Genomic DNA, 19,919 nt, shown 5'->3' with positions numbered 1-19,919 from the left:
ACCAAAACACATTTTTTTCTAGCAAAATGACAACATTAAATGCTTTTTAGAACAATAATGATGTATTAAGATATTTTACAATGCAGTATTAAAAACATGACTTTAATGCCCCTCTAACATTCTGAGAACAAAAACTGGATACTCACTAGTACTACGTGGTAACCAAGGGCCTTGATATGCCTCACTTTCATTGCCAGCTTTCCTAGTGGATGAAGAGTTCCAAGGCAAAACAAGGTAATTGGGCAGCACAACACAGCCAGTCTGCAACAAGAAGATGGTTTTGAGTGGCTTTAAGATGATTTACATTTGGACATAGCTAGATCAGATGTTATTTAGCCATAATGACTACATGACAGCTCTAGTTATTTCCTTCTACATATAATTTGAACACCATCAGAACATTTGCCTTGTTTTGCATTCTGATACGAACTAACCATAATCATTGGGCTGTGGGAAAATAACAGACTTGTGTTCAGTGAGAGTGAATTTTAACTAAAACACCTATCTCACCATAAGTCACTGTCTTTCCAAGCAAAAAAACTAAACAAAAAACCCTAAATGCAGAATAGAAAAAGCTGAGCTTTATAGGACTGTTCCTGTTTCGAAAGCAACTGATAAATAATAAACAAAAAAAATACAAATCAGCCACCAACCCCATCAGCTACCTGACCCACAGTACTTTAAGCAAATGTAGAAGGAACTACTGTTCTTGGAATTAAATATTTTAATTCTGTAATTAAACCCAGAAACAAAAATGTTTTACTGCACACCAACAAATCACACACAGTTTCATCTGTTAGTCAAAGTAGTCAGACCTTACCCCTAAACAATAAAAGGTATTGACAAGCTAATTCATTTTATTACAGGACAGTAGTTTCTGGCAATCGCATAGTAGTTGAATACCTCTTGACATGAGGGGAACAGGTCTCCGTGACAGGAATTATCTTCTTTTGTTCTGCATCCAAAGCAATCTCAAAATCTGAAACCCAAAAACAGTACATTACAGTACCTATGCACTACTAGAGCCTAGGTTTGTTTCACTAGAAATCTAAGGATGCTCGTTCATTTCTGGTTCTAACTGAGAAATACTTGGAGAATAGCTCTGCCATAGAATATTTCATTAAACTAGAATATATATAATTTACTAATCTGAGAAAGCAATTTAAACATGAGCTCATGTCCTTTCAGTTGTTGTTGAGGTAAACAATATGGTCAAAGTAACTCTGTCCACAAGTTGCTACAACTACAGTAGTATTGTAAAATGATGGTGTCAAGTAAGCAGATTTAAGGTATGTCATCTACACTTACAGTTTTGGCACATCTACTACAAATCTGTGCAATAACTATGTCTGCATGTTTTAACTAGACTGAATGATTGAGAACACAGTCTGCATCCTACATTTTATAAAACTAAAAAAGATTAGATTCATCAGTCCCTTTTTTTTTTTAATTACGTGCATGCAGAATGTTTAATAACAAACATTTTTTGGAGGGATACTTAATAAGGCAGTCATTAGAGCTGGTATTCTTACAGTTATTGCTTTTATTATGAACAAAATGAACAAACAGTTGTGACAATTTATATTTCATTCAAAGGGACACGTGTAAGTTGTATATGTCTTTTAATAATTAAAACCTGATAGTATGTTATTGTGTCCTGCTAGTGCTTCTACTAGTGGCTTTGCTAAGTGCCTTTATTAGAGCTTTTGAAGAAGAACCAGTGTTCACCCCAGAGCCTTAGTGGGTACACCACTTGGCTGATTTTACTGACCACTTAGCTAAAATGTAAGCCAATATTAAGCTTAAATTAGTTATTAATACATGTTTTCAATGTTTGTTGCTCAAATTATCCTTTAATCAATTCATGTTAAGATGCAATTAATTTGTGCATTGGATAGCTTAAAGGGACATGATACCCAAATGTCGAAACACTTTTAATCGACGCAGCATATCTGTAAAAAGCTGACTAGAAAATATCTGCTTTACTTCTTCATGGTAAAAAAAATAAAATAGATATTTTACCTCAAAATTTACTCAGTGGCCATATCCCATTGTAAAGGGACTTTAAGCAGCCAATCAAAATGCTAGTCCCAGGACTTGCAAAGGAGTGTGCATCTGGCATGTGCAGCACAGTCATGTTATTTCCCTCCTTAGTTTAAAAGGACACTGAACCCAAATTTTCTCTTTTGTGATTCAGATAGAGCATGCAATTTTAAGCAACTTTCTAATTTACTCCTATTATCAATTTTTCTTCGTTCTCTTGCTATCTTTATTTGAGAAAGAAGGCATCTAAGCTAAGGAGCCAGCCAGCTAAGGACAGCACTTGTTTATTGGTGGGTGAATTTATCCACCAATCAACAGGAAAACCCAGGTTGTTCACCAAAAATGGACAGGGATCTAAACTTACATTCTTGCTTTTCAAATAAAGATACCAAGAGAATGAAGACAATTTGATAATAGGAGTAAATTAGAAAGTTGCATGCTCTATCTGAATCACAAAATACAAAATTTGGGTTCAGTGTCCCTTTAAGGAAGTTTTATTTTAAAATCGTGTGCCATTTCAGTGAAATCTCATGAGATCACAGTAAAGCAAAGTGTGACCTCAGCACTGATTAAGGTTTTCAGCTGGCAGTAGCTGAATAACTATTTACAGAGCATTTACTTTGCTGAGCTGAAGAAATTGTGAGGTAAAATATCTTCCTTTTAACAGTGATGTACAGGTGATATTTTCTTGAAGGGTTTTGAAGTTATGCTGCATCACTTTCAAGTGATTTTACATATGTGTATTATGTCCCTTTAAGTAACATTTTAAATAACAAAAAATGTTATTATATTGCGAAGCATCACACTGCTCCCACCCAGCTACTTCATAATGCCACCAGGCTGGCAAACTTTTCAGTGGAGAACACTGAGATGCAAATGAAGGGAGAGCAAAAAATGTCACAATTACTGGACCTCAACCCAACTGAACATGTTTAGGAACCTTTGAAAAGGGAAAAAGTACGTGAGATCCCTAGTGACCATTGGTAAATGACTGGGGTTTGGTCTGTTGGGGTCTGCCAGGATCAATGTGAAAGTAAAACATAAAAGAGGGCTTACCTAGTAATAAAATAGCTAAATATTTGTTACAGTGGGATGCTAGGGCAGGGAGGAATTACCACAGTGATGGATTCTAAAAGCAGGTAAGGGTCCTAGGCTTATCACCATTTACCTAAATACTATAACCAACGTTTCCAGTTTACTTTTAACCCCTTAACAGCCAATGTACCCTGTATGTCTGCTGTAACTTTTACTCTAAGGGGTTGAATAGCGCAGGCCTAAACGACAGACCTTGCTATTGCTGAATGCCTCCAGGAGTAATGCATGTAGTAATAGCGTGTGAGACCTGCAATGAAGGGTTGGAAAACCCTTACAGGGTGTGTCTCAACTCCACGAAAGGCAGTTACTAGTCTTACATGACTTTGCTTAGTTTCATATATTATTTCCGGTTTCACCTCCGTCTTCAGACAAGTGAACAAGCATTAATTATAATTATAATACACCCCGACGTGTTATATATACATTTTTTATTTTATTTTTATTCTGCAAAATATGTACATCAAAATCTCCTTTGGGTGTGGTGTATGAACATGTGAATAAGAATTGTGGGTATCAAATAAGTTCTTACCAAAATAGTAGTCATTAGGCAGCTTGATATTTTGTAGGAAGAGATCTGGCTCTCCAACGATTTTTAGAAGAGTTTCCAGAACTTCTGGAGGGGTGGCAAGGTTTGCAGTGGAAGATGTTCCCAGTGTCCTCATCTGAGACTTTGTTTCAGCAAGTTTGTCCAGCTCCAAACACAGATTAACACGGTACAACATGCGCTCACTTATTTCAACATTTTGATTTACTGAAAGCATAAAAAAGAAACATGAACAGAATTTCCAAGTGCAACCTTTTAAACTACTAAACGGAATGAGGACAGCATAAAAATCTCATTTTCTTTCAAAGCAAATGTGGCTTCAGGTATGAAACCTGCAACTTACGTCTTCCAAAAGAGCTGCTTTTTTCAGTTACAAAAAATAATGATTAACTGGTTATCAATTTTGTTTTGTAGATTGGAAGGATGATTCTGTGCTTTTTTCCCCCCAGCATTTGAAAAAACACAACAGACTTCTGACACATCCCAGAAGATTTGTGGTGGTATATTTAATGTGCCTACCATTATGTCAGTAGATATTAACATAGAATAGCATATTTAAATTATTTTCTACTTCCATCACTATGAGAGTCTGAGAAGAGTAACAATACATTTGGCAATTTACATGTAAACTACAAAAAAAGAAAAACATAATTTATGTAAGAACCTACCTGATAAATTATTTTTTTTCATAGTGGCAAGGGTCCATGAGCTAGTGACGTATGAGATATACATTCCTACCAGAAGGGGGCAAAGTTACCCAAACCTCAAATGCCTATAAATACACCTCCCACCTCACTCATACCTCAATTTAACGTATAGCCAAGTTAGTGAGGTGTAAAAAGAATAAAAAAGAGGAACAGGATAAAGTGCTTTATATATATAAAAAATAATAATCCCAAAAAATATTGGGTGGGTCTCATGGACTCATGCCACTATTTTATTATTATTATCGGTTATTTGTAGAGCGCCAACAGATTTCGAAGCACTATAAACATAGGCGGAATACAAGGAAACATTTATAGGGATAAGACGGGTAGAGGACCCTGCCAAGAGTCACACTGTTGTAGTCAGCTCTAAAGAAGGTGATCTCCAAACAGCATGGCTTACATGCTAAAGGGGATCAAGGGGTTAGCAATGGAGGAGAGGAATTGGTATAAAGAAAGGTTAGTGTAGGTTGTATGCATCCTTGAACAGTAGAGTCTTTAGGGAGCACTTGAAGTTTCAAAACTAGGGGAGAGTCTTGTGGAGCGAGGCAGAGAGTTCCACATGATGGGAGTCGGTCTGGAGAAGTCCTGTAAGCGGGACTGTGAGGAGGTAACAAGAGAGGAGGAGAGTAGGAGGTCCTGAGCAGAGCGAAGGGGACAGGAGGGAGAGTATCTGGAGACAAGGTCTGAGATATAGGGGGGAGCAGTGCAGTTGAGGGCTTTGTATGTCAGAGTGAGAATTTTGTGTTAAATCCTGGAGGAAAGAGGAAACCAGTGAAGGGATTTGCAGAGAGGTGCAGCATATACGCGCCCCTGTCCGCCTCAGCTTTAATAAATCTAGCCCTTAGTTGTGTCTTGTGTAAGGAAATGTCTAATTTTAGAGATGTTTTTAAGGTGGAAGCGGCAGGATTTAGCCAAGGACTGAATGTGAGGAGTGAAAGAAAGATCTGAGTCAAGTGTGACCCCAAGACATCGGGCATGTGGTGTAGGGGTAATGATGGAGCTGTTGACAGTTATATAGAGATTGGGGTGGAGATTTTGGAAGAAGGTGGGAAAAGAAGGAGGAGCTCAGTTTTGGAGAGATTTAGCTTGAGGTAGTGAGAGGACATCCAGGAAGACATGTGAGAAAGACAGTTAGTGACACGGGTTAGCAAGGAAGGAGAAAGGTCTGGTGCAGAGAAGTAGATTTGGGTGTCGTCAGCATACAAATGATATTGGAACTCATGGGACTTTATTAGGGAACCTAATGATGAAGTATAGATTGAGAAGAGAAGGGGGCCGAGGACAGAGCCTTGCGGTACCCCAACAGAAAGTGGTGACGAGGCAGAGGAGGCCCCAGAGAAGCAAAGAAAAACCAATGGCACTACTTATAAATTTGTTAAGACTTCTAATAGCTCAGGATCTCAAGGTAAATTAGGTAATTTTGGTATAAATTGAGCGAGGTGGTGCTGTGTATATAACGAACTTGAAAAGAAAATTAAGGAGGTGAGAAGACCTCCTATAAAGGAATACACATATAGCACTCAGAAGTTTACAAGTTTATGTGTATATGCTTGAATGTGATCACAAAATATGATCACAACTGAAAATAATAGTCTAATCTCAGAAGAAAGAAAAAAGGTTGGAAAAAGATTCTATAAAATTTAACTTTTAATAAGATATGTATGTGTTAAAATAAGGGAAAACGTTAATTAAAAACACTCACACCAATCCACTTGTAATGTAACCTTTCAGTTCAGAAATATTGAATTTTGTGTGGCAATTGGAATGTAATCACCTGGAGGGTCAAATAAGATTAAGATGAACTGAATTGATCACCTAGAAAAAGTGAATAATATCACTTGAAAGCTGCTACTGTTTCTTTAAATAAATGTGTCAAGAGTGATTGGTGGGATTCACTTATGACAAAAGAGATCTCAACTTATTCCATTGCTAGTGTCAATGATGTTTAATGAATGACTGTCTCCATAATTACATATATACGATTAAGGGTAAGGAGAAATATCACTGTGAGCACAGTATTTCTGAATAGTAACAGAGGGATATCATTAAAGGTACAATATTTCTCAGTGCTAGCACAATTCAGCTACTTGCAATTGAGGGCAGCGTTTCTTATTGTCTACAACATATATTGTGCAGGCTTGTTGTGCCTTCTGCTTATATCTGTCTGGATAATATTGTTTTAGTGATTCTCAATGCTAAAGTGATCTCATGAGCATTGTCTTAGTTTTAATATACACATTTGTATGTTACTTGATGATTGCTGTGTTTATATAACATAGTTGACCATTAAACTGGTCTTAATCTTATAGTGGTCCCATGAGTATTGTATTGGCTTTAGTACACAAGTTTGTCCGTTGCTTTATTTATGCAACATAATTTACCATTAAGCTAATTATTATTGCTTTTAAATTGAGAGTCAGTCTTGGTTAAGTTTTTGGTCCAATATATTGCAATTATAATAGCTTGATAGTATCTATATTACCACTTTGTTTTTGAGACTGTTATATCGTCGGTAGTTTCAATGCTATTTGGTAAATAGCAGTGACTAAGTCTGCAATAGCATGTGTGTGATTTGTAGTAAGAAGAGATATCACTGTGAACACAATGTTTGTAAATAGTAGCAGAGAGATATCATTATGGATACAATGTTTCTTAATGTTGCCACAATTTGCTGTTTGCAATTAAGGGTAGTGTCTAATTGTCTGCAGCGTACATTCTGCAAGTTTATTGTGTTTGCTTCATGAATGAGTCTTAACACTCTTATTTATTTATAGTTAGATCTCAGTCACATCATAATTATTGTGTTAGCTTTGATGTACACTTTAATCTGTTACTTAATAAATGCAACATGATTTACTGTTAAGCTGATTATTTTTGCTTGAGGGTAAGGGTCAGTTTTATTAATTTTTTTTGGACAGTACATAACATCACCTCTCTATTTGTGAAACCACTGGTTTTAAATAAATACCAGTACACATATTTTTAAAGTTATCGACCCTGAATGTTTATCACTGCATTCAGATTCAAAAGATATAATATTCAAAGTTGTGCAGTTGAGATTTACTTCAATTATCTTATCGTAAAAACACGCAGCTAAGATATGCTTGAATCAACCTTGATATAAAGTTCAAACAGAGTAACAACTAATTTTCGTCTCTCAAATGGCCCTCCGATATGATGGCTTCATTTACCAGCTAAACGGCTAACACACAAAGTACATAGATTATTAATAAGGTATATAAAAACAAGTAGGTCGGTGGCAGTTAAAACACAGGAGTTCCCATTGACTCCTCATCAAATCCCTAACATGTTTTGCCGTCTAGCACGGCTTTCTCAAAGGGTATCAACGAGTGTCACGCTCTGGCCTCTATGACGCTTTGTATAAGTTTACGCCCACTTTAGTAACGTCATCATGGGAGTGGACTGGTTGATTGATGTATGCTGTTATTCTCGGCACAAAGGATTTATCAATAGCTCAAAATGTAGCTGTGGTTTGAAATTAATATGCATATAATTTGCCACATATACAAGAATTGTGACCGTATGATTACAGAGTAAAACTTGATGGTTCTAGTAGTATTTGGATGCAAAAAAAAAAGTCAATAAAAAAATATATATATAGATAACAATAACTAATAGTAACATTAAGTTGAAGTGGCATAGTTAAATACTTATGTGGAACAGATAACATTGTCCCGAAGTTGTCTTCTAATATATGCTTGAGTTCTTTTAACCACTTATTAAGATGATATGTTAATGGTGAACCGAAATAATTAAAAAACTTCCCTTTGTATTATTTAATGTGGTAATAAGAGGAGGAGAAAGTATTCTTCATGATTGTGATAAACTAAGGACATGATTCCCATGAATAGGGGAGTGTTGTTAAGATATAAAGAGTGTAACCAAAATAAAAGAGGGGTAGGGTGTGATGTGAAATATGGTGAAAATAAAAATATTCAGTGTTTCAAGAACACTTATGTAAATAAGTGTAATAATAAAAGATCATTGTGTGAATGATGTTAAGTACATTATGTTTATATAAAACATAACTGGAAGGGAGATGCTGTGAAATAGAACAAAGAGTCTAGAGAAGTAAATATTATAGTTACATACAAAAAAGTAAATTTATGCTTACCTGATGAACTAATTTCTTCTACGATATGACGAGTCCACGGATTTCATCCTTACTTGTGGGATTTATCCTCCTAACAGGAAGTGGCAAAGAGCACCACAGCAGAGCTGTATATATAGCTCCTCCCTTCCCTCCACCTCCAGTCATTCGACCGAAGTTAGGAAGAGAAAGGAAAAGCCAAAGGTGCAGAGGTGACTGAAGTTTACAAAAAATATAACTATTTAAATCAGTCTTTAAAAAACGACAGGGTGGGCCGTGGACTCGTCATATCGTAGAAGAAATTCATTTATCAGGTAAGCATAAATTTACTTTTCTTCTAAAAGATATGACAAGTCCACGGATTTCATCCTTACTTGTGGGATACAATACCAAAGCTACAGTACATGGATGAAAGTGAGGGACAAGACAGGAACCTAAACGGAAAGCACCACTGTTTGACGAACCTTTCTCCCAAAACCAGCCTCAGAAGAAGCAAAAGTATCAAATTTGTAAAATTTGGAAAAAGTATGAAGAGACGACCAAGTTGCAGCCTTGGAAATCTGTTCAACAGAAGCATCATTTTTAAATGCCCATGAGGAAGCCAAAGCCCTAGTAGAATGAGCCGTAATTCTTTCAGGAGACTGCTGTCCAGCAGTCTCATACGCCAGACGGATGATACTCTTCAGCCAAAAAGAAAGAGAGGTAGTCGTAGCTTTCTGACCCCTACGCTTTCCAGAATAAACAATGAATAATGAAGACGATTGACGGAAATACTTAGTCGCCTGCAAGTAAAACTTCAAGGCACGGACCACGTCCAGGTTATGCAACTTACACTCCTTCTTAGAAGAAGCATTAGGACATAATAAAGGAACAACAATTTGCTGATTAATATTCTTATTAGAAACAACCTTAGGAAGGAACCCAGGTTTGGTACGTAAAACCACCTTATCAGAATGGAAGATAAGATAAGGCGAATCACATTGTAAAGCTGAAAGCTCAGAAACTCTACGAGCAGAAGAAATAGCAACCAAAAACAAAACTTTGCATACAAAGAGAGAAGCGCTCTACCAGGAACGAACAACAGCTCAGTGGCTTGTTCTATGGCGATTTACCACCCGGAAGCAGCCTCTTTTAGACCAGTGTGCTTTTCACAGAAGAAAACTTTCCTGAAGTATATCAGTCTGATCCCCCCAAGTAAGGTCAGTCCAGCCCCGAAATACCAGGCAATTCTCCTCTGAACAAGGAACATGACAACCCCAGACGATCGTTTCGGCCTCCTATGGGCCTCGTCAGTGAGGTGCAGCCACATTCCTCTAAGCACACTGGGCAAGGAGTCCACGTCTGGTTTCCCCCCATCACCCATAGGGAGACTTCCCCAGGGTCATAATAATTTGCATACGAAGAGAGAAGCGCTCTACCAGGAACGAACAAGTGACTTGTTCTATGGCGATTTACCACCCGGAAGCAGCCTCTTTTAGACCAGTGTGCTTTTCACAGAAGAAAACTTTCCTGAAGTATATCAGTCTGATCCCGCCAAGTAAGGTCAGTCCAGCCCCGAAATACCAGGCAATTCTCCTCTGAACAAGGAACATGACAACCCCAGACGATCGTTTCGGCCTCCTATGGGCCTCGTCAGTGAGGTGCAGCCACATTCCTCTAAGCACACTGGGCAAGGAGTCCACGTCTGGTTTCCCCCATCACCCATAGGGAGACTTCCCCGGGGTCATAATAATTTGCATACAAAGAGAGAAGCGCTCTACCAGGAACGAACAACAGCTCCGTATGCAAATTATTATGACCCTGGGGAAGTCTCCCTATGGGTGATGGGGGAAACCAGACGTGGACTCCTTGCCCAGTGTGCTTAGAGGAATGTGGCTGCACCTCACTGACGAGGCCCATAGGAGGCCGAAACGATCGTCTGGGGTTGTCATGTTCCTTGTTCAGAGGAGAATTGCCTGGTATTTCGGGGCTGGACTGACCTTACTTGGCGGGATCAGACTGATATACTTCAGGAAAGTTTTCTTCTGTGAAAAGCACACTGGTCTAAAAGAGGCTGCTTCCGGGTGGTAAATCGCCATAGAACAAGCCACTGAGCTGTTGTTTGTTCCTGGTAGAGCGCTTCTCTCTTCGTATGCAAATTATTATGACCCTGGGGAAGTCTCCCTATGGGTGATGGGGGAAACCAGACGTGGACTCCTTGCCCAGTGTGCTTAGAGGAATGTGGCTGCACCTCACTGACGAGGCCCATAGGAGGCCGAAACGATCGTCTGGGGTTGTCATGTTCCTTGTTCAGAGGAGAATTGCCTGGTATTTCGGGGCTGGACTGACCTTACTTGGCGGGATGAGACTGATATACTTCAGGAAAGTTTTCTTCTGTGAAAAGCACACTGGTCTAAAAGAGGCTGCTTCCGGGTGGTAAATCGCCATAGAACAAGCCACTGAGCTGTTGTTCGTTCCTGGTAGAGCTCTTCTCTCTTCGTATGCAAATTATTATGACCCTGGGGAAGTCTCCCCATGGGTGATGGGGGAAACCAGACGTGGACTCCTTGCCCAGTGTGCTTAGAGGAATGTGGCTGCACCTCACTGACGAGGCCCATAGGAGGCCGAAACGATCGTCTGGGGTTGTCATGTTCCTTGTTCAGAGGAGAATTGCCTGGTATTTCGGGGCTGGACTGACCTTACTTGGCGGGATCAGACTGATATACTTCAGGAAAGTTTTCTTCTGTGAAAAGCACACTGGTCTAAAAGAGGCTGCTTCCGGGTGGTAAATCGCCATAGAACAAGTCACTTGTTCGTTCCTGGTAGAGCGCTTCTCTCTTCGTATGCAAATTATTATGACCCTGGGGAAGTCTCCCTATGGGTGATGGGGGGAAACCAGACGTGGACTCCTTGCCCAGTGTGCTTAGAGGAATGTGGCTGCACCTCACTGACGAGGCCCATAGGAGGCCGAAACGATCGTCTGGGGTTGTCATGTTCCTTGTTCAGAGGAGAATTGCCTGGTATTTCGGGGCTGGACTGACCTTACTTGGCGGGATCAGACTGATATACTTCAGGAAAGTTTTCTTCTGTGAAAAGCACACTGGTCTAAAAGAGGCTGCTTCCGGGTGGTAAATCGCCATAGAACAAGCCACTGAGCAGTTGTTCGTTCCTGGTAGAGCGCTTCTCTATTCGTATGCAAATTATTATGACCCTGGGGAAGTCTCCCTATGGGTGATGGGGGAAACCAGACGTGGACTCCTTGCCCAGTGTGCTTAGAGGAATGTGGCTGCACCTCACTGACGAGGCCCATAGGAGGCCGAAACGATCGTCTGGGGTTGTCATGTTCCTTGTTCAGAGGAGAATTGCCTGGTATTTCGGGGCTGGACTGACCTTACTTGGCGGGATCAGACTGATATACTTCAGGAAAGTTTTCTTCTGTGAAAAGCACACTGGTCTAAAAGAGGCTGCTTCCGGGTGGTAAATAGCCATAGAACAAGACACTGAGCTGTTGTTCGTTCCTGGTAGAGCGCTTCTCTCTTCATATGCAAATTATTATGACCCTGGGGAAGTCTCCCTATGGGTGATGGGGGAAACCAGACGTGGACTCCTTGCCCAGTGTGCTTAGAGGAATGTGGCTGCACCTCACTGACGAGGCCCATAGGAGGCCGAAACGATCGTCTGGGGTTGTCATGTTCCTTGTTCAGAGGAGAATTGCCTGGTATTTTGGGGCTGGACTGACCTTACTTGGCGGGATCAGACTGATATACTTCAGGAAAGTTTTCTTCTGTGAAAAGCACACTGGTCTAAAAGAGGCTGCTTCCGGGTGGTAAATCGCCATAGAACAAGCCACTGAGCTGTTGTTCGTTCCTGGTAGAGCGCTTCTCTCTTCGTATGCAAATTATTATGACCCTGGGGAAGTCTCCCTATGGGTGATGGGGGAAACCAGACGTGGACTCCTTGCCCAGTGTGCTTAGAGGAATGTGGCTGCACCTCACTGACGAGCCCCATAGGAGGCCAAAACGAACGTCTGGGGTTGTCATGTTCCTTGTTCAGAGGAGAATTGCCTGGTATTTCGGGGCTGGACTGACCTTACTTGGCGGGATCAGACTAATATACTTCAGGAAAGTTTTCTTCTGTGAAAAGCACACTGGTCTAAAAGAGGCTGCTTCCGGGTGGTAAATCGCCATAGAACAAGCCACTGAGCTGTTGTTCGTTCCTGGTAGAGCGCTTCTCTCTTCGTATGCAAAAACAAAACTTTCCAAGATAACAGCTTAATATCTATGAAATGAATAGGTTCAAACGGAACCCCTTGAAGAACATTAAGAACTAAATTCAGACTCCTGGGTGGAGCAATTGGTTTAAACACAGGCTTAATTCTGGTTAAAGCCTGACAAAAAGACTGAACGTCTGGAACATCTGCCAAACGTTTGTGTAGTAAAAATGACAAAGCAGAGATCTGTCCCTTTAAGGAACTTGCTGATAACCCTTTCTCCAAGCCCTCTTGGAGAAAAGACAGAATCTTGGGAATCCTAACCTTACTCCATGAGTAACCCTTGGATTCACACCAAAAAAGATATTTACGCCATATCTTATGATAAATCTTTCTAGTGACAGGCTTACGTGCCTGAATCAAAGTATTGATGATAAAAGATAAAATCAAGCGTTCAATCTCCAAGCAATCAGCTGCAGAGAAATTAGATTTGGATGTTGGAATGGACCTTGAATGAGAAGGTCCTGTCTCACTGGGAGTTTCCACGGAGGCAGAGGACATGTCGACTAGATCTGCATACCAAGTCCTGCGTGGCCACGCAGGCGCAATCAGAATTACAGAAGCTCTCTCCTGTTTGATCCGAGCAATCACCCGGGGAAGGAGAGGAAACGGTGGAAACACATAAGCTAGGTTGAACGACCAAGGCACTTCCAAGGCATTTACTAGTTCGGCCTGAGGATCCCTCGACCTGGATCCGTATCGTGGGAGCTTGGCATTCTGTCGAGATGCCATCAGATCCAATTCCGGACTGCCCCATCGGAGAATCAGGGAGGCAAAAACCTCCGGATGGAGTTCCCACTCCCCTGGATAAAAAGCCTGTCGGCTTAAATAGTCCGCTTCCCAGTTGTCCACTCCTGGGATGTAGATTGCTGACAGATAACAAGAGTGGGTCTCCGCCCATCAAATTATCTTGGATACTTCTGTCATTGCTAAGGAACTCCTCGTTCCTCCCTGATGATTGATGTAAGCCACAGTCGTGATGTTGTCCGACTGGAATCTGATGAATTTGGCCGAAGCCAACTGAGGCTACGCCTGAAGCGCATTGAATATTGCTCTCAATTCCAGAATATTGATTGGAAGAAGAGACTCCAACTAAGTCCATACACCCTGAGCCTTCAGGGAAATCCAGACTGCACCTCAGCCCAGTAGACTGGCGTCCGTTGTCACTATCACCCACGAGGGTCTGCGGAAACACTTCCCCTGGGACAGATGATTCGGCGACAACCACCAAAGAAGAAAGTTTCTGGTCTCTTGATCCAGATTTATCGGAGGTGATAAATTTGTATAGTCCCCATTCCACTGATCGAGCATGCACAGTTGCAGTGGTCTGAGATGAAACCGAGCAAACGGAATGATGTCCATTGCCGCCACCATCAATCCAATTACCTCCATACACTGAGCCACTGACGGGCGAGGATTGGACTGAAGGGCTCGACAAGTATTTAGAATTTTTGACTTTCTGACCTCCGTCAGAAAAAATTTCATTGCTATAGAATCTATCAGGGTTCCCAAGAAAGGAACCTTTGTCTGTGGAATTAGTGAACTCTTTTCTAGATTCACCTTCCAACCGTGAGTTCTCAGAAAGGACAACACTGTGTCTGTATGTGACTTTGTTAGATGATACACCTGAATCAAGATATCGTCCAGATAAGGCGCCACTGCTATGCCCCGCGGCCTGAGAACCGCCAGAAGGGACCCTAGAACCTTTGTGAAGATTCTGGGTGCAGTGGCCAACCCGAAGGGAAGAGCCACAAACTGAAAATGTTTGTCCAGGAAGGCAAACCTTAGGTACTGATGATGATCCTTGTGAATAGGAATATGAAGAAGGTATGCATCCTTCAAGTCCACGGTAGTCATATATTGACCCTCCTGGATCATTGGTAAAATTGTTCGAATAGTCTCCATCTTGAACGACGGGACTCTGAGAAACTTGTTTAGACTCTTGAGATCTAAAATGGGATTGAAAGTTCCCTCTTTTTTGGGAACCACAAAAAGATTTGAGTAAAACCCCTGCCCCCTGTTCCAGTCTTGGAACAGGACGAATTACCCCCATAGTAGAGAGGTCTTTTACACAACGTAAGAACGCCTCTCTTTTTATCTGGTCTACAGACAATCGTGAAAGAAGAAATCCTTTGAATTCCAGTTGATACCCGTGGGTCACAATTTCCAGTGCCCAGGGATCCTGAACATGTCTTGCCCAAGCCTCGGCAAAGAGAGAAAGTCTGCCCCCTACTAAATCCGGTCCCGATTCAGGGGCTGTCCCTTCATGCTGTCTTGGTAGCAGCAGCGGGCTTCTTGGGTTGTTTACCCTTGTTCCAAGCCTGGTTGGGTCTCCAGACGGATTTGGCCTGAGCAAAATTCCCTTCATGCTTTGTGGAGGAAGAGGAAGAAGAGGGTACTCCTTTAAAGTTCCGAAAGGAACGAAAATTATTTTGCTTACCTCTCATCTTAACAGACTTATCGTGAGGTAGAGCGTGACCTTTACCTCCAGTAATGTCAGAGATGATTTCCTTCAATTCAGGCCCAAATAGGGTCTTACCCTTGAAAAGAATAGCCAAAAGCTTTGACTTAGATGAAACATCAGCAGACCACGATTTTAACCATAACGCTCTACGCCCTAAAATGGCAAATCCTGCATTCTTAGCCGCCAATTTAGCAATTTAAAAGGCGGCTTCTGTGATAAAAGAATTAGCTAGCTTGAGAGCTTTATCAATCTAAAATATCCTCTAAAGGAGTCTCCATCTTAAGAGACTCTTCTAAGGCATCACACCAGAAAGCCGCTGCAGTAGTAACTGGAACAATGCAGGCTGTTGGTTGTAAAAGGAAACCCTGATGAATGACTAACTTGTTTAGAAGACCCTCTAATTTCTTATCCATAGGGTCTTTGAAAGCACAGCTGTCCTCAATACGAATAGTTGTGCGCTTAGCCAGGGTAGATATAGCTCCCTCCACCTTGGGGACAGTCTGCCAAGAGTCCCGAATGGTGTCTGATATTGGATACATTTTCTTAAAAGTAGGAGGATAGAACGGTATACCCGGTCTGTCCCATTCCTTCTTCATAATTTCCGAGATTCTCTTAGGAACCAGAAAAACTTCAGTGTAAATGGGTACTTCTAGATATTTGTCCATTTTACACAATTTTTCTGGTGGTACCATAATAGGGTCACAGTCATCCAGAGTCACTAAGACCTCCCAAAGTAGTAGGCGGAGGTGTTCTAGCTTAAATTTAAAGGACCTGACGTCCGAATCTGTCTGAGGTAACACACTTCCCGGTTCTGAAAGTTCTCCCTCAGACAAAATTTCCCTGACCCCCAACTCAGATCCCTGTGAGGGCACATCGGAAATAGCCAACAAAGCGTCAGAGGACTCAGTATTCAGATTTATTCCTGTCCTACTGCGTTTACCCTGTAACCCTGGTAACTTAGATAATACCTCTGTAAGGGTAGTTGACATAACTGCAGCCATATCCTGCAGAGTAAATGAATTAGACGCGGTTGAGGAACCCGGCGTCGCTTGGGTGGGCATTAAAGGTTGTGACACTTGGGGAGAATTAGGCGGCATATCCTGATTCTCTTCAGACTGAGAATCATCCTTAGGCACACTTTCTTTACATAAAATATGCTTTTTACATTGTAAGGCTCTTTCAGTACAAGAAGTACACAAAGTAAGAGGGGGTTCCACTATGGCCTCTAAACACATAGAACAAGGAGTTTCCTCAAGTTCAGACATGTTAAGCAGACTAGCAATAGCCACAATAGTCGTTTTTAAACCTTTTTAATTGAATACAACATTTTTTTTAGAAAAAAACGTACTGTGCCTTTAAATAATAAAAGCGCAACAATTTTACTGTACTGCAGCAAAACGATTTTTTATTACTAAAAAATTATGCTAAACAGTTCCAATTTGCCAAAAATGATTGCACTTACATAGCAAAGCTAAATCACCCTGTAAAAAGTCCTTTTATCTGGTAAAACAACATTTATGCTTACCTGATACATTTATTTCTCTTGTGGTGTATCCAGTCCACGGATTCATCCATTACTTGTGGGATATTCTCCTTCCCAACAGGAAGATGCAAGAGGATCACCCACAGCAGAGCTGTCTATATAGCCCCTCCCCTAACTGCCATCTCCCAGTCATTCGACCGAAGACAAGCAAGAGAAAGGAGAAACTATAGGGTGCAGTGGTGACTGTAGTTTAAAAATTAAAAAAAAAACACCTGCCTTAAAATGATATGGCGGGCCGTGGACTGGATACACCACAAGAGAAATAAATTTATCAGGTAAGCATAAATTTTGTTTTCTCTTGTAAGGTGTATCCAGTCCACGGATTCATCCATTACTTGTGGGATACCAATACCAAAGCTATAGGACACGGATGAAGGGAGGGACAAGGCAGGCGCTTAAACGGATGGCACCACTGCCTGTAAGACCTTTCTCCCAAAAATAGCCTCCGAAGAAGCAAAAGTATCAAATTTGTAGAATTTAGAAAAAGTATGAAATGAAGACCAAGTTGCCGCCTTACAAATCTGTTCAACAGAAGCCTCATTTTTAAAGGCCCATGTGGAAGCCACCGCTCTAGTGGAATGAGCTGTAATTCTTACAGGAGGCTGCTGGCCAGCAGTCTCATAAGCTAAGCGGATTATACTTCTTAACCAAAAAGAAAGAGAAGTTGCTGAAGCCTTTTGGCCTTTCCTCTGTCCAGAGTAGACAACAAACAATGCAGATGTTTGACGAAAATCTTTAGTAGCTTGTAAATAAAACTTTAAAGCACAAACCACGTCAAGATTGTGTAATAGACGTTCCTTCTTTGAAGAAGGATTAGGACACAGTGACGGAGCAACAATCTCTTGATTGATATTCTTATTGGATACCACCTTAGGAAGAAACCCAGGTTTGGAACGCAAAACTACCTTATCTGCATGGAAGATCAGATAAGGGGAATCACACTGCAAGGCAAATAACTCTGAAACTCTTCGAGCCGAAGAGATAGCTACCAAGAACAGAACTTTCCAAGATAAAAGCTTGATATCTATGGAATGCAGAGGTTCAAACGGAACCCCTTGAAGAACTTTAAGAACTAAATTTAAACTCCATGGCGGAGCAACAGGTTTAAACACAGGCTTGATTCTAACTAAAGCCTGACAAAACGCCTGAACGTCTGGAACATCCGCCAGACACTTGTGCAAAAGAATAGACAGAGCAGAAATCTGTCCCTTTAAGGAACTAGCTGACAATCCCTTCTCCAATCCTTCTTGGAGAAAAGACAATATCCTGGGAATCCTGACTTTACTCCCTGAGTAACCCTTGGATTCACACCAATGAAGATATTTACACCATATCTTATGATAGATTTTCCTGGTGACAGGCTTTCGAGCCTGAATTAAGGTATAAATGGCCGACTCGGAAAAACCACGTTTTGACAAAATCAAGTGTTCAATCTCCAAGCAGTCAGACGCAGAGAAATTTAGATTTGGATGTTTGAAGGGACCTTGAAGTAGAAGGTCCTGCCTCAGCGGCAGAGTCCAAGGTGGAAAGGATGACACGTCCACCAGATCTGCGTACCAAGTCCTGCGTGGCCACGCAGGAGCTATCAAAATCACCGAAGCTCTCTCCTGCTTGATCTTGGCAATCAGACGAGGGAGCAGAGGAAACGGTGGAAACACATAAGCCAGGTTGAAAGACCAAGGCGCTGCTAGAGCATCTATCAGCGCTGCCTTGGGATCCCTGGACCTGAACCCGTAACAAGGAAGCTTGGCCTTCTGACGAGACGCCATGAGATCCAGTTCTGGTTTGCCCCAAAGTTGAATCAACTGTGCAAACACCTCCGGATGGAGTTCCCACTCCCCCGGATGAAAAGTCTGCCGACTTAGAAAATCCGCCTTCCAGTTCTCTACTCCTGGGATATGGATAGCTGATAGGTGGCAAGAGTGAACCTCTGCCCATAGAATTATTTTTGAAACCTCCAACATTGCTAGGGAACTCCTTGTTCCCCCTTGATGGTTGATGTAAGCTACAGTCGTGAGGTTGTCCAACTGAAATCTGATTAACCTGACCGCAGCTAGCTGAGGCCAAGCCTGAAGAGCATTGAATATCGCTCTTAGTTCCAGAATGTTTATTGGAAGGAGTGTCTCCTCCTGAGTCCACAAGCCCTGAGCCTTCAGGGAGTTCCAGACTGCACCCCAGCCCAGAAGACTGGCATCTGTCGTTACTATTGTCCAATCTGGCCTGCGGAAGGTCATACCCTTGGACAGATGGACCCGAGATAACCACCAGAGAAGAGAATCCCTGGTCTCTTGATCCAGATTTAGTAGAGGGGACAAATCTGTGTAATCCCCATTCCACTGACTGAGCATGCAGAGTTGCAGCGGTCTGAGATGTAGGCGGGCAAACGGCACTATGTCCATTGCCGCTACCATTAAGCCGATTACTTCCATACACTGAGACACTGAAGGGCAAGAAGTAGAATAAAGAACACGGCAGGAATTTAGAAGTTTTGACAACCTGGCCTCTGTCAGGTAAATCTTCATTTCTACAGAATCTATCAGAGTTCCTAGGAAGGAAACTCTTGTGAGAGGGGATAGAGAACTTTTTTCTTCGTTCACTTTCCACCCATGCGACCTCAAAAATGCCAGAACAATGTCCGTGTGAGACCTGGCAACTTGAAAAGTCGACGCCTGTATCAGAATGTCGTCTGAGTAAGGGGCTACTGCTATAGCCCACGGCCTTAGGACCGCTAGAAGGGACCCTAGAACCTTTGTAAAGATTCTTGGTGCCGTGGCCAAACCGAAGGGAAGAGCCACAAACTGGTAGTGCCTGTATTGACCCTCCTGGATCATAGGAAGGATGGTTTGCATAGTCTCCATCTTGAAGGATGGAAAGTCTCAAACGGCTCAATCACCAGTGGTATAAATTAGGTGTGCAAAGCTGGAGGAGCCACTGCTCAAAGACTCCGAAACATCAGAATCAAAGAAAGTCCAGCAGCACCACAATAGTTTATCTTTCAAATTTTATTAGTACCTGGAGGTAAAAACATGACGTTTCGGGCTCAGTAGCCCTTAATCATGATTAAGGGCTACTGAGCCCGAAACGTCATGTTTTTACCTCCAGGTACTAATAAAATTTGAAAGATAAACTATTGTGGTGCTGCTGGACTTTCTTTGATTCATCT

At 41.6% G+C, this 19,919-nt stretch overlaps 1 protein-coding gene across 2 annotated transcripts in view; it reads right to left on the bottom strand.

Annotated features, from left to right (window-relative positions):
• The window catches only part of FASTKD2 (FAST kinase domains 2), a 144,128-nt gene that overhangs the window by 29,617 nt on the left and 94,592 nt on the right, over positions 1-19,919 (bottom strand). For both annotated transcript variants that reach the window (XM_053698650.1, XM_053698651.1), the window contains 3 exons: positions 3,668-3,889; positions 904-979; positions 147-261 (listed from right to left, as the gene is read on the bottom strand). In XM_053698650.1, coding sequence (XP_053554625.1) covers positions 147-261; positions 904-979; positions 3,668-3,889 — 413 coding nt within the window. The remainder of the gene's footprint in view (positions 1-146; positions 262-903; positions 980-3,667; positions 3,890-19,919) is intronic.

Source organism: Bombina bombina, chromosome 1 (genome assembly GCF_027579735.1).
Source record: "Bombina bombina isolate aBomBom1 chromosome 1, aBomBom1.pri, whole genome shotgun sequence".
Lineage (NCBI taxonomy): Eukaryota > Metazoa > Chordata > Amphibia > Anura > Bombinatoridae > Bombina > Bombina bombina.
This window is presented reverse-complemented; position numbering and strand designations above follow the sequence as displayed.